The sequence below is a fragment of the Nicotiana sylvestris genome, chromosome 2 (assembly GCF_000393655.2).
Source record: "Nicotiana sylvestris chromosome 2, ASM39365v2, whole genome shotgun sequence".
Taxonomy (NCBI): Eukaryota; Viridiplantae; Streptophyta; class Magnoliopsida; order Solanales; family Solanaceae; genus Nicotiana; species Nicotiana sylvestris.
Genome location: NC_091058.1, coordinates 41449797 through 41474705, shown reverse-complemented (window position 1 = coordinate 41474705; position 24909 = coordinate 41449797). Strand labels below are relative to the sequence as shown.

The 24909-nt window shown below is 35.2% G+C and overlaps 3 protein-coding genes across 3 annotated transcripts; 1 reads left to right on the top strand and 2 right to left on the bottom strand.

Moving 5' to 3' along the window:
• Window positions 1-178: 178 nt before the first annotated feature.
• LOC104212066 (heavy metal-associated isoprenylated plant protein 28) lies at window positions 179-2863 on the bottom strand. The gene is made up of 3 exons (XM_009761247.1): window positions 2775-2863; window positions 1091-1166; window positions 179-724 (listed from the first exon to the last, which is right to left on the bottom strand). Exons 1-3 carry the CDS (start codon window positions 2778-2780, stop codon window positions 372-374), a joined length of 435 nt encoding a protein of 144 aa, XP_009759549.1. The 5' UTR covers window positions 2781-2863; the 3' UTR covers window positions 179-371.
• Window positions 2864-4382: 1519 nt separating this feature from the next.
• LOC104212071 (uncharacterized) lies at window positions 4383-4793 on the top strand. The gene has a single exon (XM_009761252.1). It carries the CDS (start codon window positions 4383-4385, stop codon window positions 4791-4793), a length of 411 nt encoding a protein of 136 aa, XP_009759554.1.
• Window positions 4794-5248: 455 nt separating this feature from the next.
• LOC104212067 (probable inactive dual specificity protein phosphatase-like At4g18593) lies at window positions 5249-7523 on the bottom strand. Its single transcript, XM_009761248.2, has 3 exons — window positions 7429-7523; window positions 5720-5966; window positions 5249-5629 (listed from the first exon to the last, which is right to left on the bottom strand). Exons 2-3 carry the CDS (start codon window positions 5946-5948, stop codon window positions 5475-5477), a joined length of 384 nt encoding a protein of 127 aa, XP_009759550.1. The 5' UTR covers window positions 5949-5966; window positions 7429-7523; the 3' UTR covers window positions 5249-5474.
• Window positions 7524-24909: the final 17386 nt, after the last annotated feature.

The following is a 24909-nucleotide window of genomic DNA, read 5'->3' as shown; positions in this document are numbered from 1 at the left end:
GACCACCCTTCGTTGGTAAATTAATATATTCTGACAGTTTTGGGATTTGCTCTTTTCCATGTTCATGTTCGACAGGAAAGATAAATTAAACAACAGAATTTACGAAATGAAGGGAAAAATAAACAAACTATATATATATATATATATACACGTTGAAATATGGATAACATAAAGCAAATGAACACAACTAGCAGGCCTTGATTCCATCATAAGCTCCACAGTTTTCCCCACATTCTCAACCTCAACGGAGCTAAAAAGAAAAAGATTACCCAACCCCAAAACAAGTCTAATTTGCAATGATTCATTTACCGAAAAAATAGAAACAAATAGAGCATTGCAAACCCCCAAAAGAGCAAATTGAATCAGATCAATCACATTATAGAACAGCCAGTAGCATTATCATCACTAAACATGTGCCTGGTTCGTTCATCGAAGATTGTATTGTAAGGTAGCTCTGCATAGTAACCGTGAGCATGGCCATTGTAGCCGTGCTCGCGGTAGTTGTAGGAAGAAGAGGGCTGGTGTGCGAAGTAAGTGGCTGGCGTGCTGTAGAATGTGTCGTAATAATGGTGCATGTAGTTATGGTATTCTGAATTGTATGGATATGGCCATAGTTCAGCTTTCCTTCCAGTTTTTCTCACTGTTTTGAGGACTTTTTTCTGCTCTGCCCATCCTGTTACTGTCACCTTTTGCATGTTCATGTCTATGTCAATGTTATCAACTCCTGAGAATACCAAATTAAAGTGGAAACAAGTCAATTAGGAAAATTAGTTTAAATGTATGGTTTAAATAATTCCGATATATGAGCTAGGCTAAAGAATTATTGGACAATGAGAAAAGTCCATTTTATATCCAAGCATGGAGACACAAAACCTTATACCAGTGGTGTGAATGACGACTTTGGTGTCTATTTGGTGGATAATAATTTAAAACGTTGTCTCCAACTAAAATTTGTAGGAAGATTATTTAATAGGAAAGAACATTATATAAAATATGCTATTATAATTCCATTACAAAGGGTAAGGCAGTAAGGCTGTCTTGTCAAAAAAATTATAAAGAAAAGAATGGGATTGTGATAATAGATACCAACCATCAAGCTTCTTGAGAGCCTTCCTTATTTTGCTTTCGCATCCTGGACAATCCATGTGCACTCTCATTTCCACAATCTATAATGAATAATGGATAACTTAATTTAGAGTTTAATGTTGCACACTTACAGTAAAAAATATTAATCCCTCCGTTTCATATTATATGAGGTAGTTTGACTTGGGACGAAATTTAAGAAAAAAGAAGAAGACTTTTGAAACTTGTGGTCTTAAAAGTTTAAGGGGTAAAAAGTTTGTGGGGCCATGATATTTGTGTGGCTATAAAAACTTCTCATTAAGGGTAAATGAGTAAAATAAAAGAGTTTAAAGTTGAATTATTTCCAAATTTAGAAATGTGTCATTTGTTTTGGAACAGACTAAAAAGGAAAGTACCTCATTTAATATGAAACGGAGAAAGTATATCTTTATGCCACGTATAAGGTAATTATAAATTTTATATAAACATTAACTATCAACATGTTAAAAATGGTAAATAGTCTACTACCATATGTTAAAATTTACTAATATTGTAAAAGCTCTTACACTATCCCTTGATAAAATCACAGTACGTTCCCTATTTTAAGCATTTATTCGTTAATAATTAAATCTCTTTTACAACGGCTACGGCGCAATATGTCTAAGTCATCATGAAAACAAAGTAGAGTACAAAGTGTGTACGCAAACTTTACCTCTACCCTGAGGTAGAGAGACTGTTTCCAAATAGATCATTGACATCCTTCCCTCCAAGAACTTTCCACCTTGCTCTTGGGAGACTCGAACTCACAACCTCTTGGTTGGAAGTGGAGGTTGCTTACCATCAGAGCAACCCCTCTTGTCAAAATAAGGGTTTTATTTTTTATCAAAGCGAATTTTTAGCATAACACCATCTCATTAAAGTAGAAATAGTGGAATGGAAGAGCCACTTAGTACATTATCTTTCTTTTGTTGCATTTTTTTCGAGCCACTAACCTTTACTAATTTATTTAATGCACTTCATGTACTCGACAGAAAAGAATACTAGTAACAATTCACTCATTAGTAATATTAAATTATCTTCTCGAATTTTTAGTAAGGAGTAAATAGGGATTAGCAGGATAGATTCCTCTATGGTCTTCAACCTAGCTCATTCATATTCTAATATATAGTGAAGAAACAAAATACGGAAAACATCATTTCAAAGAAACAGAATTTGGAAAGCATTCTAAAAGTTCTGAAGTGGAAAACTGAAATGATAAACATAAGAAGAGAGATAAACCCAAATTATATATGCTCAAATTTATTTGCCACCGTACACTTAAGCAATTATAACCCACGAAAATAAACACCAAAAGGAGAGGAAAATAACATAAGAAGAGAGATAAAAGAGAAGTGCAAAAAGTTAGTAACCAATCTTTTTCTCCATTTTCGCATACACTATATGACATATGCATGCTTATCTCTCTACAATATAAACATACAGAACCTAAACCAATGCGCCATTTAATTGGTGAAACACTGGAATACAGAAAAATACACACACACAGATAAGTCTCAAATATTACACGCACACGCTCATGATACTAAATATTATGTTACCATTTATTCTTCTTTCTTTTCTACTTTTAATTTGTTGGAGGGGGTTGGGAATGAGTACGTAAGTAACGTAAAAAGAAACTATATGTAAACGCATGAGTTTAGAATGAAGCAGACCGTCATATTGTGTGACTTTTGAGAAGAGGAGCAACACAAATGTAGACTTCCTTAGATGAAATATCTAAGTTTTAGTTTGTGCCTTTGTGTGTCTGTGTGTATGTTTATATACACAAAACTAGACCTGGACAGGCGAGTATATCTATTCGTTGGAGCGTTTACACATAAGAAAGAGAAATAAAGATAACCAAAAATAGCATTTTTAAATGTGATCCGTCCCACAATCATATTATCTTTCCTTTCTCACCCTTTTGTTTGACCCTAGGTTGCTAATTTTTAGAGACAAACCTTGTGCTATGAGGGGCCACAAAAGTTTCAAGAAAATAATAAGAACTGGGTCATTGAGAAAGTACACTGAAGTTGCTGCTTTGATAGACTCCATTCATCTACTCAAGTCCTTGTTTGGGGGAAATATGTTTGCTATATATATGTAATAACACAAGAAACTCAGTTTAATCTTGATAATACAACCAATGGTGTATAAGGATGGGCATTAGGTGGCTATCGTGATAAGGGTTTTTAAATAATAGTATTCCCTTTTTCTTTTATATAATTCCATCAATATCATAGTATAAGTTTACGTGACTTTTCTTCCTAATTTATAACAAAGACTTTTTATTTTTTATTATATCACCACTATTTTCTTTTCTTATTTGTCCTTTGGGCTGAATGTCGTTTCTTAGTTTTCGCAGGGCACGAATAATAAGGCGTTGCTGAGACGAGCAAATTGGAATGGTTATAAGAATGTGTAGAAAATTCATGGAAATTGTAAGGTAGAATATATTAATCTGGGGTAGCTTTCTAAATATGTCAATCTTATATAAAATGCCACACTTACATAATATGGCCTACCTGATTGAGTATGAAAAAAGTTTTAACATATTTCAAAGGCTTGCAGTTGCTTCGTAGTTTACATGATCGGATACAGCTTTCATTGAATCTTTTTTTGTTCTTTAATTTTGGTCTCACAATTAATAGTAAACGAAGTAAAATAAAAGGATCTGCCATGTTGCTTGTTCTGTGTAAATAAAGCAAAAAGGGAAGGATAGCTTAAAATATATACCATACAAAAATTTTAGGGCTTCATAACCACGTGTCAGTTTAGGGTAATAGTTTTACTTTTTACAAGTTAGGGTGGCGGATGCCCACAAAGAAAAGGCATGTTAAAGAAATTTACATGCAAGTTTGTGGTGTAAAGTATGTAGTAAGCCATCTAACTGTTTATGTATGTCATGTACTAGTTCTTAGTATAGTACTATAATGGTACAAGATTTTCAAATTATCATATAATAGGCATATAACTCCAAAATTTCGGCCTACTTCTTTAGTTTAAGCCAAGCCGATTTGCGGCATGAAACAAGAAAAGAATGGCAGAACAATTGAATTTGATAAAACTTAGGACCAGCCTCAAGTGAAAACCATAGCGTTGGTGACTAGTACAATGCTCTTTACATTGAGTTGTCCATCAAGTATTTTGTCTCTTCATATAGGAGCACACAATAAAAATTCAGTTTCCCACTTTCCCATCAAACAGAGAAGCAAAACAGTCGTCAAGAACAAGCATTATTTCCTCAAGAAGAAAGTATTGAGAAGTCCAAGCTAGCAATCATGGCAGAGAAGGAAGGAGCAATTGTGAAAAGGGGGCATGAGGAAGGTTTGAAAATGGCGGTTTCTCTACTCGAAGAATTCAGACTCCCAACAGGGCTTCTCCCTCTTGCTGATGTGATTGAAGCGGGATTCGTGAAGAACACAGGTTATATGTGGATCCTGCAAAATAAAAAAGTTGAACACAAATTCAAGTTGATCAGCAAACTGGTAAGTTATGACACTGAAATAAATGGATACATTGACAAGAAGAGAATCAAGAAGCTTAAGGGAGTGAAGGCTAAGGAACTAATGCTATGGCCTCCAGTTAATGAGATCACTGTGGATGATCCCCCCACTGGCAAGATTCAGTTCAAGAGTCTCGCTGGCATCACCAAAACTTTCCCAGTTGAAGCTTTTGCTGCTGGCCAGTAAGCAGGAAAATGATGCCTATTTTCTGATTCGCGATATTTATGTTTGGATGTACTGTTTGCTTTTTTCTCGACACTTCTTTGATGGTCAGGTCCATTGGGAGCTAAATAAGAATTTAATCTTAGATGTATTTGGATCAAAAGAGTGATGGAAAAATACATTTCATATTTCTTTTTGCTCTGTTTTGCTTTGTGTTTTTTCCTTTTCGCTTTTGGTTCCTTTAACTAGTGCCATATTTAACCCTTTTCTATTCCACTAAAAAGAATAAAAAGGCAAGTGTGACTTGCGAGAGATCAAGACAGTCATTCAATACTTTATTGGCAATACAGATTCGTTAGTAAAAATGACTGCAAGAGAAGAGTCAAAATATGAATATTACATGCTATTTGATTCACTAATTGATCTTTCAGCATGAAAATATTAAGTAGTCGGCAGATTAAAATAGAGAAGTGACCATCTTTGTTAGAAAAACACATTCAAAGAAACAAATGAGACTGTTAGCAACTCCATTAGGCTATAATTACTTGCGATTAACTTTACATCGAGTACCCCATCATCAATCAAAAACCGTCTGCTTTCTTCCAAATATTAAATAGCTATACCCTAATAATATGCAGGAAGACTGTAAGTTTTTAACCGATATACATAACCATTAACCACGCCTCAGTAGAAACCTGCAAATACTTAAAGTTGGCATTCATCTAATCGACTCTTGTGCAGCTGAAATGCGGGGTTAATCCATGCTCCACAATTGCACTGCATGCCTGCCCAATTGAAGTAACCGAGGCGTGCTTTGCAACCCAGGCACTGAAGCTTGTCTTGAACACAACCATCTTCAACTGTTAGATGAGTATGAGCTACATTAATAATTTGAAAGATGGAAAGCAATTTTTCATAGGAATAAAGGAACAGTTAGGAATGAGACTCGCCAACTTGCATCCACTTCATGGGCTCAACAAAAATAGAGGAGCATTGAGGTGCCTCCTGATCCCAGGGATTGTTGCTTCTCTTTTTCCACTTGAAGCATTTTTGGCCTTCTCCAGGTTCATGTGGAACAACTTGCTCTGCTGATGCAACAATCCTTCGACATTTCTTGCAGCGGTATATGACTTGTGGTTTTGCTTCAGTAATAACATCAGTGTTATTAGCTGCTTCCATAGTACTAGGTTACTTTATCTGTTTACAGCCAATGGAAAGCACAGTGTAAGAGAAGATCATGGCAGAGCTGCCATGCTTATAAATCATTAGGAGAAACAAACTAATAGTATCTTGCATGTGCAGAATAATCATGATATAAAAGCATTGATTCATGAGTGCAATAAGACATGTAGCCCATTTTATGAAACACATAAAAATGCATGTATTAGCCAAACATCTTAAAAATCATGAAAGATATCTTTCAGCATACTGATGTTCCGTATCATAGGTGATATCACTTTGTCCATCATCTAATATTTCATAAGCCAACCTTGAAGCACAGAAGTTGCTACAGGTCAGCAATTTGACATGATCGGTTTGTATAACATATGAACATTAAGAAAATATAACAGAAAGCACTAGCACCATAATTAAAGTACGATAAAAGCGAAGGCAATAGAAGTACCATTATCAGAATAACCCAAGAATTAATAAAAAAAAACTCATAAAAGGGCCAATTCCTTAATCAAAACTTGTACAGATTGTTTAATTGTAGTACTAATTCACCAGAGAGAAACTTAATCCCTAAGAGTAAAATCATGTTGCAAGAAAATCCATGAGCTTAGTCTGTATTGCAAATGAATATCCAAGTTAATCAGTCCTACGGATCTCTACACAAAGCGCACTGCTCAACTTGCCGATATAAAATATCCATCAAAGTATACCAAGAACTGCACTAACAGCGATAATAGGAGGGCATAGGTGCAATATAGACCCAAATATAACCATCATCCAAAAATTAAAAATCAGGTTCCGTGATTAGTTACAACCTGGCCCCTGATTGCAGAAAAAACTAGACAGGTCCTGCAATCAATCTATCAATCAAGCCTGCCTCAAAACTCAATCTCAAACCAGTTAAAGTCAGCTAAATGAATCTTCAATATATGTTTCGCAGTATCCGAGTCTATTTCATTCACATACTCAACATGTAAATTTCTCTAAAACTAGATGTCCCTAAATTTAACTCTCATCACACTCATCATTACACTAATATAAAAGTCTCGTACCTTCAACTATTGCGTTAAGAAAAAAAGAAATACTATAGCAATGATCCAATAGACCAAAAGTATATGGTACACCTTTGTGGCAGGATTCTGAAACAGGTCCAAGTTAGATATCACAATGTCCTAAACTACACTTCAATTCCTTGTCATTAACTAATGTACAATTGTCTAAAAGTCGCAATAAAATTGACTCATGTGCATGGTTACATAATAAGCCTCCCAAAGAACCTTACAGAGAAACGGATTAAAATTGGTCGCAACAATTTTTACATAAAAACACTTTTCTCCATTCAGAGAAACACCTAGTTGGATAATTTTTCACATGAATTTGATGATGATCATAGAATCGAACACATACATATCATAATTTAACAAAAAAGACCTCGTAAGAACTCAGACGGGAAAAGAGATTAACATGAAAAAGAAATAGAACTTACAGTGATGATGTTTTTGCAGAAGAAAGAGAAGTGCAGGGATTTCGCCGGAGAGAAAGTGAAAAAAGAGCGAGTTTGTATCCATGAGAGAGTATATGGCGGTATTTGAAGTTGGGGTTAGAGTCCGATATCAATTGGGTTTAGGGTCTGAATTTGGGCTCAGAATTCCACGAGGCCCAATCTTGACATCGCACCATATCCAAATTTGACTCGTAGAAGGTTAACAAGTCAGATTTAACTTATATGCATTGATATATAACTTTTCTTACATTATTAATATAATTCAAAATATTAGCTTTATGGATCTTTACAAATTTGTTTTATTTTTATTTTTTTGACCCTGCCTCTTTTTTTACACAGAAAAATATTATTTTTACACGTAAGAGATATGTCCTTTACATATAAGAGATTTGAAATGGTCATTTTCTTAAATTTAAAATTATAAATGAGCATGATGTACAAGTAGCACACTTCAAGTCCATACAAAAGTCTTGAGATCATTTGCTTACACGATTCACTTAATTTATTAGGTGAACATTTTTCTCTCTCTTTTTATATATATATTTGTATCAGAACATCATTTATCTTTTGATATTTGCTTCAAAAAGTCACATTTCTTTCTTTTGTATCGGAAAAGTCACTTATCTTTTGCTATTTCACTTAAAAAGTCACTCAAGCCGGAAAGTAAGATATTCAACCAATTTTTCATAACGTGACACCTGATTATTAAGAAAAAAATGAGAAATATTAAATTCAAACTCATTTTAACCAAAAACCTTCTATTTCACTCAATAGCCCATCTGTAAAATTCCTTTATATATTAAACAAATGCTCGAATTTCCCTTTATATTCTAAGCAAATCCTCATGTGACCAAAAACTAAAAATGATTTGGACATAATTGCTTAAGTAGAGAGAGAGAGTTTGCAAGCATCATCTGGGATGGTTTTAGATTTTTGGTAAATATCTTTCACAAGAAATATGAATTACAAAGTTCACTTTTACGTGACCTAATTTTGCACCATAAAGGATTTTCCTATTAGTTGCAAAATTCGGATATGAACCACAGCCATATGTATTCAAGCAACCAAAAAAATAATTACAGGTATCAAGCCTATAATTTTGGACTTTTGGACACTTGAGTTTAAGTTCAATTGAGTTTAAATGTTAAAAACTATTTACACAATGAACTCACTTGTAAATTCATTGTGAATAAATTTATATAATAAACATCAATTAGTAATCGATAATTTAACCTAGCATCACAATTTAGACTATACAAATAGTGTAAATAATCTTTACATTGTTAGTAGGACATAAATATATATCCAATCCGGCCGCTTCTTCTCTCTCTTTATTTTCCTTTGTTTTCCATTTTTTCGTCCTCAGACGATTAATTGACAGGTGAAATAACATATGAAGTATTTATAACCATCTATTTACAATAAGTATTACGATGAGGTAATACGGAAGTCATTATGACAAATTAGTCCTGCCTTTATTATGCATCATATGAAAACGAAATGGCCGCCATTTCCATTTCGTGCACCTCATTTTCTGATGACCTAAGACTTGAGAGTCCCACATCAATTGTATATATTTCTTCTAGTCTAGGTAGTGTGCTATCAAGTCTCCTGATCAAAATATTATTCTTTATCAATCCTCTATTTCAGTATATATGATAATATTTTCTTTTTAGTTCGTTTTAAAAAATAAATTTATAGGTTTGAAAATATTTTAACTTAAATTTTCAATTCACCAACGAGAAACTTTTATAACCAAATAAATTTTATAAAATACTTATGATCACAACTTTTAAAAATATTATAGCCACACAAATATTATGTTAATATATGATCGTAAGTTTAAAATTCTTTAATTTTTTTCTAAATTCCATACCTAATCAAATATTGCCTCATAAATTGAAATGGAGAAAATATTTTCATTTAAAGAAAGATTCTCCTTTTCCTTAATACTATACTTTAAAAAATAGCTAAAGTTGTTGAATACCCGTTTAAATCTACACAATATAGTTGTCCTTAAAATAATAATCGAAAAATATATATTTTTATATATTAATATATAATATACATATAATATGTATTTTATATATGACCAATATATTTTTTATATACATTTAGTTAGCGGCAGTTAAAAACCCAATATATATAAGCTAGTCCTTTTCTGTTAATCAACGAACTAGGTAAATCTTAGCCTGTGGATCATAACGCAATAGAGTAAACACCATGCTAAGGAGACAGATAAAATAGCCACCATATACAACAAATCAAGCTATCCCACGAAGCCTGACGATTCAAATGAAGTTACCAAAAGTTTCTTCATATATAGTCAATAGCTTCCAAATATCCCGAACTTTCGGGGTCTACTTTTCGTACTGATGTTTGCTTCTATCAAGAGATTCCTTTTATTTCAATATTCTTACTTTTGAGGGGAAGAAGAGGACCAGCCTTACACGGATTCCATGATTAAGAGTGTTTTTTATTGGACTTTTGTGTAAAAGTTATCCAGTTTTGCAGACCAAAAGATTCTTAGGACTATTTGATTCCATAAAGAAGCATGCATATTCTTGATTTTTTTTTTTCGTATTTGTGGTATGTGTTCATGAATATATATATATAATACAATCACAATTGTCACTAAAACTCAAGAAAGAAATTGTAATAACCAATTTTGCTAACAAAAAGATTCTTAGAACTATTTGATTCCTAGAGAAGCATGAGTTTTTTATATTTGTTGTGTGTGCTCACGGATATATTCAATTCACCTACAATTGTCACTCAACGCTCAATTAAGAGATCCTCGTATGGAAGAAATTGTATACGTATATATGAAAATCATCTTTCAATATGGAGATTCCAATTTAGAGTTATAAAGCCAAGAAGCAAGAGGACAGGATCATGTTTGTTTCTACCCAACTTTGTGTTGGGATTTTTAAGTATATGATATGCTTAAAATAGGGTGAATGGAAAATGGAGGGAAATGAAAATTTTAAGTGAAATTTTAAGTTTTCCCCTTGGCAAAGGGACATTGTCCCATATTGGAAGAGGAAGAGGTTTTTTATGGGTATATAAGCAATTGCTCTTCTTCTAGCTCTTAAAGAGTTGAGAAGAAGGCAAGCCTCGCGCCGCCGTCGTCATCGCTTGACTCGGCTTCGAATTTTGTTAATAATAAAATATTAACAGAAATGTTATTAAATATTTATTTTAATAATTGAATATTAATATTAAAATAAATATTAATATTAAATTCAATCTGTTTTTCAGTTGTGTAACTTAAAATTAAACTACCCTATTCAATTTTCCCTCTTTATTGTTGAGAGTTGCACCTCTTCAGATTTCAGTCCAATTTGGCTATAAATACAAGACTATTCTGCTCAGAATTTCAATACAACTTTCTGAGTTTCTCCTCCTCCTTCTGCATACTTTTAACATCAAACAAAGCAACAGTAAGTGTGATTTGGTACCGAACTTTGTGTTCGCTGAAACACTGAGGTTTGAAGTACCACTACACCAGTGTGTAATTCGTTCTATCCTGGAAGGAAATAATCCACAACCTTGGGTACTAGGAGGGGATTAAATTCCTTAAGGAAACACTGTCAATTCAGTGAGCTAGGATTAAAATTCTGTTTATGTTCATTTATATTTTCCAGAATTATTTTACAAATACAATTTATTAACAAGCTTAAGGAATTTAATTCTGTATTTTGTATTTGTACTTACTGTTTCTGGAGAGTAAAACCTTTGTGCTTTTGTACTCTATTGGAGATTAAAATCTACGTGATTTTAATGTTTGTGTCATTCTTTTACGGAAATGACTAATGATAATGTGAACCAAGTTGTTCCAATGGTGACTGCCAATGCCTCAACGAGCCGAACAACACCGGCAGCATTGGCACCGGCGGAGAAACCCGAAAAATTTTCCGGGATTGTTTTCAAGCGCTGACAGCAAAAAATGTTCTTCTACTTGACTACTCTAAGTCTCCAGAAGTTCATCAAGGAAGATGTTCATGTGTTGTCTGATGAAACTCCAGAAACTGAACGCTTTATCGTGATTGAGGCGTGGAAGCATTCAGATTTTTTCTGCAAGAATTATATTCTAAGCGGGCTAGAGGATGCTTTGTATAACGTCTACAGTGGCGTGGAAACGTCAAAAGAACTGTGGACTGCGCTTGAAAAGAAATACAAAATCGAAGATGTCGGGTTGAAGAAGTTCGTTGCTGCAAAGTTTTTGGACTACAAAATGGTAGATAAAAAGTCTATTATTATCCAAGTCCAGGAATTGAAGTGATATTCACGATCTCTTTGCTGAAGGTATAAATCAAATTAATATTGATGTTGAAAGAAGTAATCTTAGTATTTTTACTAACAGAAATTCATTAAAGGTCTTGTCATCAATGAAGTATTCCAAGTAGCAACGATGATTGAGAAGTTGCCTCCTTTGTGGAAGGACTTCAAAAACTACTTGAAACATAAACACAAGGAGATGTCCCTCGAAGATCTCATTGTTCGGTTGAGAATCGAAGAGGACAACAAAACTGCTGAAAAAAAGGCCGTGGAAACTCAACAATAATGGGAGAAAATATTGTTGAAGAGAACAAAAAGAGAAAGAAGGCCTCTGGACCGAAATACAACCCAAGCAAGAAGCGGTTCAGTGGAAATTGCTACAATTGTGAAAAAATCAGACACAAATCTACGGAGTGTCGTGCTCTGAAGAAAGACAAGAAGAAGGGTCAAGCAAACATGGTTGAAAAGCATGATGATGTCGATGACTTATGTGTTATGCTTTTCGAATGCAACTTGGTGGGCAATCCTAAAGAATGGTGGATTGATTCTGGAGCCACTCGCCATGTTTGTGCTGTTAGAGAAGCTTTTGCTACTTATGCTCCTATTGGACCTGATGAGACGCTTGCTATGGGAAATGTTGCAAAGGCCAAGATTGAAGGATGTGGGAAGATATTTCTCAAAATGACTTCCGGCAAAGTGGTGACTTTGAACAACGTCCTTCATGTTCCCGAGATTAGGAAGAATTTAGTCTCTACTGGACTTCTATTTAAGAATGGTTTTAAATGTGTATTTGTATCCGATAAGGTTGTAATAAGTATGAACGAGATGTTTGTAGGAAAATGTTATCTCACCGAGGGCCATTTCAAGCTGAATGTAATGGTTGTTGAAAATAATACTAAAATTTCAGCTTCGTCTTACTTACTTGAGTCAAATGAATTATGACATATACATTTGGGTTATGTCAATTATAAAACCTTGTGGAAAATGATTAATTTGGAAGTATTGTCTAAGTTTGAATGTGACAAATCAAAATGTCAAGTATGTGTAGAATCTAAGTATGGTAAACATCCTTATAAGTCAGTTGAAAGGAATTCAAATCCTTTAGACTTAATTCACACAGATATTTGTGACATGAAGTCAATATCATCTCGCGGTGGAAAGAAGTATTACATAACTTTTATTGACGATAGTACTCGATATTGATATGTTTACTTACTTAATAGTAAAGATAAAGAAATAGACGCATTCAAGCAATACAAAAATGAAGTTGAAATGCAACTTAACAAGAAAATCAAAATGATAAGAAGTGATTGGGGTGGTGAATATGAATCTCCTTTTGAACAAATACGTTTAGAATATGGAATTATTCATCAAACAATGGCTCTTTACCCGCCCCAATCCAATGGGATTGCAGAAAGAAAGAATCGTTCATTAAAGGAGATGATGAACGCATTATTGATAAGTTCTGGGTTGCCATAGAACTTGTGGGGGGAAGCCATTCTTACGACTAGCCGAATACTAAATCAAGTATGAAAAATGGAAAGGAAGGAAGCCCAACTTGAATATTTTTAAAGTGTAGGGGTGTTTGGCAAAAGTGCAAGTTCCTAGACCTAAAAGGGTAAAAATAGGACCGAAAAACGTTGATTGTGTTTCCATAAGATATGCGACTAATAGTAAAGCATATCGATTTCTGGTTCATAAATCAGAAAATCCCGACATTCATAATAATATGGTTATAGAATCAGATAATGGTGAGTTATTTGAAAATATATATCCGTATAAAAAGGAATATGAGTCGATTGGGAGGATCTAAATGACCTCGGGAAAAAATAAAAGAAAGTACACTTAATGAAGAGGATCCAAGATGTAGTAAACATCAAAGAACGTCTACTTTATTTGGACCATATTTTATGACATTCTTATTGGAAAATGAGCCTCAAATATTTAAAGAAGCTATGTCTTCTTCGAAATCATTGTTTTGGAAAGAGGTAGTAAATAGTGAAATAGAATCCATACTGAACAACCATACATGGGAATTGGTTGATCTTCCTCCTGGAAATAAACTATTGGGTTCTAAATGGATCTTTAAGAGAAAAATGAAAGATGATGGCACTATTGACAAATTCAAGGCAAGACTTGTGGTCAAAGGGTATAGACAACGAGAAGGTCTTGACTATTTCGATACATACTCTCCAGTTACAAGAATTACGTCCATATGAACGTTAGTAGCGTTAGCTGCAGTTTATGGTCTTAAAATTCATCAAATGGATGTTTAGACATCCTTCTTAAATGGAGAGTTGGAGGAAGAAATTTACATGGAACAACCTGAAAAGTTTGTGGTTCCAGGTATAGAAAAGAAGGTATGTAGACTTGTTAAGTCCCTTTACGGACTAAAACAAACACCCAAATAATGGCATGCAAAATTTGACTAAACAATGTTGTCAAATGATTTTAAAATAAATGAATGTGATAAATGTGTATGCATTAAAAATGTTCCAAATCACATAGTCATTATTTTCTTATATGTGGATGATATGCTGATAATGAGTAATGATATTGCCAACATAAATGTGACTAAACGCATGCTAACTGCAAGTTTGATATGAAAGACCTGGGAGTTGCTGATTTAATTCTGGGAATCAAGATCCATAAGACTTCTCAAGGTCTGGCATTGTCACAATCTCATTATATTAAGATAGTACTTGAAAAATTCAAGCACTTGGGCTTTAAAGTTGCAAAGACTCTAATTTATGTGAATATTACATTAGCAAATAACAAAGGCCAAAGCATATAACGATTGGTTATGCTTATGTGTTGGGTTGCTTAATGTACATCATGAATTGTACACAAAAGTAAATTGAGTCGATATACGAGCAATCCAGGTCAATCTCATTGGATGGCCATGAAACAAGTTTTGGGGTATTTAGTACATACCTAGGACTTTGCTTTGCACTACAATAAATATCTCGCGGTCATTGAGGGATACCGTGATGCAAATTTGATCACCGGATCAACTGATTCCAAGTCCACAAGTGGATATGTATTCACTATTGGTGGAGGAGCGGTATCTTGAAAGTTTTCCAAACAAACTTGTATTGCCCGCTCTACAATGGAGGCTGAATTCATACCTTAGATAAAGCCGGTAAAGAAGCTGAATGGCTCCAGAATTTCTTGGAAGATATTCCATTTTGGCCAAACCGTTGGCACCAATATGCATACATTGCGATAGTCAAGCGGCAATTGGAAGGGCTGTGAGCGTTATGTATAACGGTAAATCTCTTCATATGCGACGAAAACATAAAACCATTAGGCAATTACTCTCTACAGGAATTATCATGATTGATTATATAAAGTCAAGTGATAATGTGTCGGATCCACTTACAAAAGGCCTAACTAGAGAGGTAGTTGAAAAATCATCAAGGGGAATGGGACTGTGGCCGAGAACAAGTCATAGTGGCAATAACTCTACCTAGAAGACTAGAGATCCCAATATCTAGATTCAAGGAGATAAAACAAAGTCATTAATGACGGTTCAACATTGTCAACTAAATTTTTGGTCTATTCTCGTGATGAGACACTGTCCAGTACCAAGGATAAAGCATTAAGGCTTTTTAATGATTTCTAAATTTGATACGGGGTATATCAAATAGTGTATCTACGGGATGACACGTTTACGAATCACCTATGTAAGTGTGAAGTGTTAAACGCTTCAAGGAGAACTTTGTTAGGCTAGTTCTCTACGCACTTATGAAACCAGGCGGTGTTCATGGCTGAAACAAACACAACAATGAGAACCAAAGACGGTTAAGGGTTGGTTGTGTTACTTATGGTTGTCTAGGTATACGCCAAAGTGCGACGGTTCAAAGATATCAAAACTACCGATTGACCGAGTATATCTGACATAAGTTCACTACGGAAAGATCAAAGGGAAACATACTTATCCAGATGCAATTAATCGTTGCTTGAGAATCACATAGTTTTTCATGTATATTTCCGTGATATACCATTCCCCATTCATGTGGGAGATTGTTGGGATTTTTAAGTATATGATATGCTTAAAATAGGGTGAATGGAAAATGGAGGGAAATAAAATTTTTAAGTGAAATTTTAAGTTTCCCCCCATTGGCAAAGGGACATTGTCCCATATTGGAAGAGGAAGAGATTTTTACGGGTATATAAGCAAATGCTCTTCTTCTAGCTCTTAAAGAGTTGAGAAGAAGGCAAGCCTCGCGTCGTCATCGTCGCTCGCTCGCTCGGCTCGGCTTTGGCTTCAGATTCAGATTTGGTCAAATGATCGATTAATTTTTTGGACCAAATTTATTTGTTAATAGTAAAATATTAACAGAAATGTTATTAAATATTTATTTTAATAACTGAATATTAATAGTAAAATAAATATTAATATTAAATCCAATCCGTTTTTCACTTGTGTAACTGAAAATTAAATTACCCTCTTCAATTTTTCCTCTTTATTTTCCCTCTTTATTGTTGAGTAAATAGCCATTTATGTTATGTCATTTATGTTGTGGCCGTTTTACATAAACAACCATTCTGAAGAGTTGCACCTCTTCAGATTTCAGCCCGATTTTTGCTATAAATACAAGACTATTCTGCTCAGAATTTCAATACGACTTTCTGAGTTTTTCCTCCTTCTTATACATATTTTTAACATCAAACAAAACAACAGTAAGTGTGATTTGCTACCGTACTTTGTGTTCGCTAAAACACTAGGGTTTGAAGTACCACTACACCAGTGTGTAATTCGTTCTATCCTGGGAGGAAATAATTTACAACCTTGGGTACTAGGGGAGGATTAAATTCCTTAAGGAAATACTGTGAATTCAGTGAGCTCGGACTAAAATTCTGTTTCTGGTTTTCATTTCTGTTTGTGTTCATTTATATTTTCCAGAATTATTTTACAAATAAAGTTTACTAACAAGCTTAAGGAATTTAATTTTGTATTTTGTATTTATACTCATTGTTTCTGGAGAGTAAAACCTTTGTGATTTTGTACTCTATTGGAGATTAAAATCTACATAATTTTAACGTTTGTATCATTCTTTTACAGTAATGACTAATGATAATGTGAACCAAGTTGTTCCAATGGTGATTGCCAATGCCTCAACGAGCCAAACAACACCGGCAGAGAAACCCGAAAAAATTTTCGGGATTGTTTTCAAGCGCTGGCAGCAAAAGATGTTCTTCTACTTGACTACTCTAAGTCTCCAGAAGTTCATCAAGGAAGATGTTCCTGTGCTATCCGATGAAACTCCAGAAACTGAATGTTTTCTCGTGATTGAGGCGGGGAAGCATTCAGATTTTTTGTGCAAGAATCATATTCTAAGAGGGCTAGGATGCTTTGTATAATGTCTACAGTAGCGTGGAAACATCAAAAGAACTGTGGACTGCGCTTGAAAATAAATACAAAACCAAAGATGCTGGGTTGAAGAAGTTCGTTGATGCAAAGTTTTTGGACTACAAAATGGTAGATAGCAAGTCTGTTATTACCCAAGTCCAGGCATTGCAAGTAATTATTCACGATCTCCTTGCTGAAGGTATAAATCAAATTAATATTGATGTTGAAAGTAGTAATCTTAGTATTTTTACTAACAGAAATTTCATTGAAGATCTTGTCATCAATGAAGCATTCCAAGTAGCAGCGATGATTGAGAAGTTGCCTCCTTTGTGGAAGGACTTCAAAAACTACTTGAAACACAAACGCAATGAGATGTCTTTCGAAGATCTCATTGTTCAGTTGAGAATCAAAGAGGACAACAAAGTTGCTAAAAAGAGAGGCCGTGGAAACTCAACAATAATGGGAGCAAATATTGTTGAAGAGAAGAAAAAGAGGAAGAAGGCTTCTGGACCGAAATACAACCCAAGCAAGAAGCGGTTCAATGGAAATTGCTACAACTGTGGAAAAGCCAGACACAAATCTATGGAGTGTCGTGCTCCGGAGAAAGACAAGAAGAAAGGTCAGGCAAACACAGTTGAAAAGCATGATGATGTTGATGACTTATGTTCCATACTTTCCAAATGCAACTTGGTGGACAATCCTAAATAATGGTGGATTAATTCTGGAGCCACTCACCATGTTTGTGCTGTTAGAGAAGCTTTTGCTACTTATGCTCCTGTATTACCCGATGAGACGCTTTCTATGGGAAATGCTGCAAAGGACAAGATTGAAGGATGTGGGAAGATATTTCACAAAATGACTTCCGGCAAAGTGGTAACTTTAAACAACGTCCTTCATGTTCCTGAGATTAGGAAGAATTTAGTCTCTGCTGGACTTCTATTTAAGAATGGTTTTAAATAGTATTTGTATCCGACAATGTTGTAATAAGTAAGAACGAGATGTTTGTAGGATAAGGTTATCTCACCGAGGGCCTTTTCAAGCTAAATGTAATGGTTGTTGAAAATAATAACAAAATTTCAGCTTCGTCTTACTTACTTGAGTCAAATGAATTATGATATATACGTTTGGGTCATGTCAATTATAAAACCTTGCGGAAAATGATTAATTTGGAAGTATTGCCTAATTTTGAATGTGACAAATCAAAATGTCAAGTATGTGTGGAATCTAAGTATATTAAACATCCTTATAAGTCAGTTGAAAGGAATTCAAATCCTTTAGACTTAATTCACATAGATATTTGTGACATGAAGTCAATACCATCTCGCGGTGGAAAGAAGTATTTCATAACTTTTATTGATGATAGTACTCGATATTTCTATGTTTACTTACTTAATAGTAAAGATGAAGCAATAGACGCATTCAAGAAATACAAAAATGAAGTTGAAACGCAATTTAACAAGAAAATCAAAATGATATGAAGTGATAGGGGTAGTGAATATGAATCTCCTTTTGAACAAATATGTTTAGAATATGGAATTATTCATCAAACAACTGCTCCTTACACACCCCAATCCAATGGGATTGCAGAAAGAAAGAATCGTTCATTAAAAAAGATGATGAACGCATTATTGATAAGTTCTGGGTTGCCACAGAACTTGTGGGGGGAAGTCGTTCTTACGGCTAGCCGAATACTAAATCGAGTACCCCATAGCAAAACACAATCCATTCCATATGAAAAATGGAAAGGAAGGAAGCCCAACTTGAATTATTTTAAGGTGTGGGGGTGTTTGGAAAAAGTGCAAGTTCCTAAACCCAAAAGGGTAAAAATAGGACCGAAAACCATTGATTGTGTTGTCATAGGATATGCGACTAATAGTAAAGCATATCGATTTCTAGTTCATAAATCAGAAAATCCCGAGATTCATAATAATACGGTTATAGAATCAGATAATGCTGAGTTCTTTGAAAATATGCATCCATATAAAAAGGAATGTGAGTCGATTGGTGAAGGATCTAAACGACCTCGGGAAGAAACAAAAGAAAGTACACTTAATCAGGAGGATCCAAGACGTAGTAAACGTCAAAGAACGTCTACTTCATTTGGACCAGATTTTGTGACTTTCTTATTGAAAAATGAGCCTCACACATTTAAAGAATCTATGTCTTCTTCGGAATCATTGTTTTGGAAAGAGGCAGCCAATAGTGTAATAGAATCCATTCTGAACAACCATATATGAGAATTGGTTGATCTTCCTCCTGGAAATAAACCGTTTGGTTCTAAATGGATCTTTAAGAGAAAAATGAAAGATGATGGCACTATTGACAAATTTAAGGCAAGACTTGTGGTCAAAGGGTATAGACAACGAGAAGGTCTTGACTATTTCGATACATACTCTCTAGTTACAAGAATTATGTCCATACGAACTGTGATGACCCGAAAGGTCATCACTTATTTTAGAAACAAATTCTATGTTCCAAGGCCTAAAAACCTCCTTTTTGCTATTCTTGATTTACGTGCGCAGTTCGAGCATGTATCCGGAAAGCCATTATGTGAAATTCTATGAAAATAATGAATTTTGCTTTAAAAATAAATATAGGTTGACTTCGGTCAACATTTTGGGTGAACGGACCCGGACCCATGATTTTGACGGTCTCGGAGGGTCCGTAGGAAAATATGGGACTTGGGCGTATGCCCGAAATCAAATTCCGAGTTCCCAAGCCCGAGAAATGAATTTTTGAAAGAAACTATTTTATTGAAAATATAAGAGTTTTTGGAAATTTGATTATATTTGAAATTTAAGATATCAGGCCCGTATTTTGGTTTCGAAGCTCGGTAAAGGTTCAATATGACATTTAAGATGCATGTGTAAAATTTGGTAAGAAACGGAAGTCGTTTGATGTGATTCGGACCCGTAGTGGTGAGATTTGAAACTTTGGAAGTTTTGAGATTTTTCCTTGATTTCTATGCTAAATTTGTTGTTTAAGATGTTATTTTGGCGATTTGATCACATGAGTAAGTACGTAAGATATTTTTGGGGTAGTGTACATGTTTGGTTTGGAGCGTCGAGGGCTCGGGTGAGTTTCAGATGGGTTTCAGGATGTTTTTAAACTTGAAAATGTTGCAGGTCTTCAGTTTCTGGTGCACAGGGATTTTGTGAAGCCACGCGAACGCGGAAAGCAATATTCCTCAGGTGAAAATTGTTCTTCGCCAACACGGAGCTTGGGACATAAACGCGAGGCTGTGGGGGGGAGGGGGGAGTACCTTTCGCGAACGCGTCCAAGCCCTCGCGAACGCGTATGGTTAATGGCCTGGGGGAGGGATTTCAAATTTACTTTACGCGAACGCGGCCACCCGACCACGACTGCGATGGATCTGGGAGCTGAAGCTCCACGAACGCGAGCCTCTGATCGTAAACGCGATGGTCAGCTGGGCCTGACCCATCGCGAACGCGACAGGCCCATCACGAACGCGATAAAGGCCTGCCCAGTTACTTTAAAACAGTAGCAAAACAGAATTTCTTCAATACTTCATAACTTTTTGACTTAAACTCGAACTTGAGCGATTTTTGAAGAGGAATTTCACCACAAAACCATAGGTATGTGTTCTTAGACTTGATTTCTTCAATTTTCATTAACACCCATTAGATTCTAGGCCTAAATCATGTTCTTAAGGGTAGAAAATTGGGGATTTGGGTAGAGTTAGGGATTTTTGAATAATTGGAATTTGGACCTCGTTTTGGGGTCGGATTCCGAAACTAATTGCATATTTAGGCTCGTGGGTGAATGAGTTATCGGGTTTTGGTTCGAACCTCGTGTTTTGACCAAGCGGGCCCGAGGTCAATTTTTGACTTTTGGGAAGAATGATAGAAAAACCTATAATTTAGCCTTGGGATTGGATTATTTAGCATTTATTGATGTTGTTAAATTAATTTGAACTAGATACAAGTAATTTGGAGGCGCATTCTAAAGGAAAAACGGTGTTTGAGACTTGAGTTGGCCGTAAAAGTTTGAGGTAAGTGTTTGGTCTAACCATATCTTGAGAGATTAAGAGTTGTGTCTTATTTGCTATGTGTTAATTGTGGAGTACGACATATAGGCATGTTGACGAGTATCTATACGTCGGTGTCAAGCATGCCCGTGAGTCTTGTATTGTAACTGTTATGACTCCGTTGTGGTTTAGTTCGTGCTTTATATGAGGATTATATTATTGTTCCTTTGCCGGAATGTTGTTGTTATATTATTGTTCCCTTGTCGGGATGTTGTTGTTATATTATTATTCCCTTGCCGGGATGTTATTGTTATATTGTTCCCTTGTCGGGATGTTGTTGTTATATTATTGTTCCCTTGCCGGGATGTTGTTGTTATATTATTGTTCCCTTGCTGGGATTCTTTTATGATTGGTATTGATGAATGAAATGGGAGCGGGTTGCACGCCTGCAATGGTACTATATGAAATAGGAGCGGGTTGCACGCCTGCAACAGTACTATATGAAATGGGAGCGGGTTGCACTCCTGCAACGGTATTATATGAAATGGGATCGGGTTGCACGCCTGCAACATTATTACATGCATACTTGTTTCTTATTTCCTTATCTTTTGATGGTATTTGATTTATGGCGTTCCTTACATTTCTCTATTGTTATTCTATTGTTACCTGTTTCTTCCAGCAACATGCTTCCCCCGCCCAACTTTAGCTATAATTATCTGTTTTTATTTTCGTTGTATATGATTTAACTACACAGGTTTATTTGGTATTCTGGTCCTAGCCTCGTCACTACTTCGCCGAGGTTAGGCTAGGCACTTACCAGCACATGGGGTCAGTTATGCTGATACTATACTCTGCACTGTGTGCAGATACTGATACCGGAGCATTTGGACCGCAGTGAGGGTGCTGTCTTCAGTCCATTCAGGCGACCCGAGGTAGTCCTGTAGACGTCCGCGGGCCTTGGCATCTCCTCCTATCTTTTCTCTTTCTATTTTTACTTATTCAGATACAGACTTGTGTATTTCCATTCAGACCTTATTTGTAGTATTCTTAGATGGTCTGTGACTTGTGACACCAAATTTTGGGTAGTATTGTACTTCAGATTATATAGCAGTGTTTGGTTGAACTATTAAGTTTTTCGTCTTCCGTATTTCTGGTTTATTAATTTATTCCGTCGTTTAATCACTTAACACTTTAAAATTGTCGAGCATTCTTAATAAAAAGGGTCATGAATTTATACTACACGGCTTGCCTAGCTTTCACGAGTAGGCGCCATCACGATTTTCGAGGGTGGGAAATCCAGGTCATGACACGAACATTAGTAGCGTTAGCTGCAGTATATGGTCTTGAAATTCATCAAATGGATGTTAAGACAGCCTTCTTAAATGGAGAGTTGGAGGAAAAAATTTACATGGAAGAACCTGAAGGGTTTGTGGTTCCAGGTAAAGAAAATAAGGTATGTAGACTTGTTAAGTTCCTTTACGGACTAAAACAAGCACCCAAATAATGGCATGCAAAATTTGACCAAACAATGTTGTCAAATGGTTTTAAAATAAATGAATGTGATAAATGTGTGTACATTAAAAATGTTTCAAATAACATAGTCATTGTTTGCTTATATGTGGATGATATGCTGATAATGAGTAATGACATTGCCAATATAAATGCGACTAAGCGCATGCTAACTGGCAAGTTTGATATGAAAGACTTGGGAGTTACTGATTTAATTCTGGGAATTAAGATCCATAAGACGTCTCAAGGTCGGGCATTGTCACAATCTCATTATATTAAGATAGTATTTGAAAAATTCAAGCACTCGGGTTTTAAAGACTCCAATTGACGTGAATATTGTATTAGCAAAGAACAAAGGCCAAATCATATCACAATTGGATTATGCTCATGTGTTGGGTTACTTAATGTACATCATGAAATATACACGACCAGATATAGCTTGTGCTATAAGTAAATTGAGTCGATATACGAGCAATCCAGGTCAATCTCATTGGATGACCATGAAAAGAGTTTTGGGGTATTTAGTACATACCTAGGACTTTGCTTTGCACTGCAATAAATATCCTGCGGTCATTGAGGGATACTGTGATACAAATTGGATCACCGGATCAATTGATTCCAAGTCCACAAGTGGATATGTATTAACTATTGGTGGAGGAGCGGTATCTTGGAAGTCGTCCAAACAAATTTGTGTTGCTCGCTCTACAATGGAGGCTGAATTCACAGTCTTAGATAAAGCCGATGAAGAAGCTGAATGGCTCCGGAATTTTTTGGAAGATATTCCATTTTGGCCCAAAATGTTGGCACCAATATGCATACATTGCGATAGTAAAACGGCAATTGGAAGGGCTGGGAGCATTATGTATAACGGTAAATCTCGTCATATATGACGAAGACATAAAACCGTTCGGCAATTACTCTCTAGATGAATTATCACGATTGATTATGTAAAGTCAAGTAATAATATGTCGGATCTACTTACAAAAGGCCTAACTAGAGAGGTAGTTGAGAAATCATCAAGGGGAATGGGACTGTAGCCGAGAACAAGTCATAGTGGCGGTAACTCTACCTAGAATACTGGAGATCCCAAGATCTAGGTTAAAGGAGATCAAACAAAGTCATTAATGACGGTTCAACATTGTCAACTAAACTTTTGGTCCATTCTCGTGATGAGACAATGTTCAGTACCAAGAATAAAGCATTAAGGCTTTTTAATGATTTCTAAATTTGATACGGAGTATATCAAATAGTGTATCTAAGGGATGACACGTTTAGGAATCACCTATGTACGTGTGAAGTATTAGCCGCTTCAAGGAGAACTTTGTAAGGCCAATTCTCTACGCACTTATAAAACCAGGCGGTGTTCCTGGCTGAAACGAACATAACAATGAGAACCAAATACGGTTAAGGGTTGGTTGTGTGACTTATGGTTATCTAGGTATACACCAAAGTTCGACGGTTCAAAGATATCAAATCTACCGATTGACTCAGTATATCCGATATAAGTTCACTAAGGAAAGTTCAAAGGGAAACTACTTATCCAGATGCAATTAATCCTTGCTTGCGAATCACATAGTTTTTCATGCATATTTCCGTGATATAGCCATTTCCCATTCATGTGGGGGATTGTTGGGATTTTTAAGTATATGATATGCTTAAAATAGGGTAAATGGAAAATGGAGGGAAATGAAATATTTTAGTGAAATCTTAAGTTTCCCCCCTTGGCAAAAGGACATTGTCCCATATTGGAAGAGAAAGGTTTTTTTATAGGTATATAAGCAATTGCTCTTCTTCTAGATCTTAAAGAGTTGAGAAGAAGACAAGCCTCGCGCCGTCGTCGTCGTCGCTCTCTCGGCTTCGGATTCGGTCAAATGATCGATTGATTGATTAATTTTTTCGACCAAATTTATTTGTTAATAGAAAAATATTAACAAAAATGTTATTAAATATTTGTTTTAATAACTGAATATTAATGTTAAAATAAATATTAATATTAAATCCAATTCGTTTTTCAGTTGTGTAACTGAAAATTAAACTACCCTCTTCAATTTTTCCTCTTTATTGTTGAGTAAATAGCCATTTCTGTTATGTCCTTTATGTTGTGGCCGTTTTGCATAAACAACCATTCTGAAGAGTTGCACCTCTTCAGTTTCAGCCCAACGTTGGCTATAAATACAAGACTATTCTGCTTAGAATTTCAATACAACTTTCTGAGTTTCTCCTCCTTCTTCTGCATACTTTTAACATCAAATAAAACAACAGTAAGTGTGATTTGCTACAGAATTTTGTGTTCGCTGAAACACTGGGGTTTGAAGTACGTATAATTCGT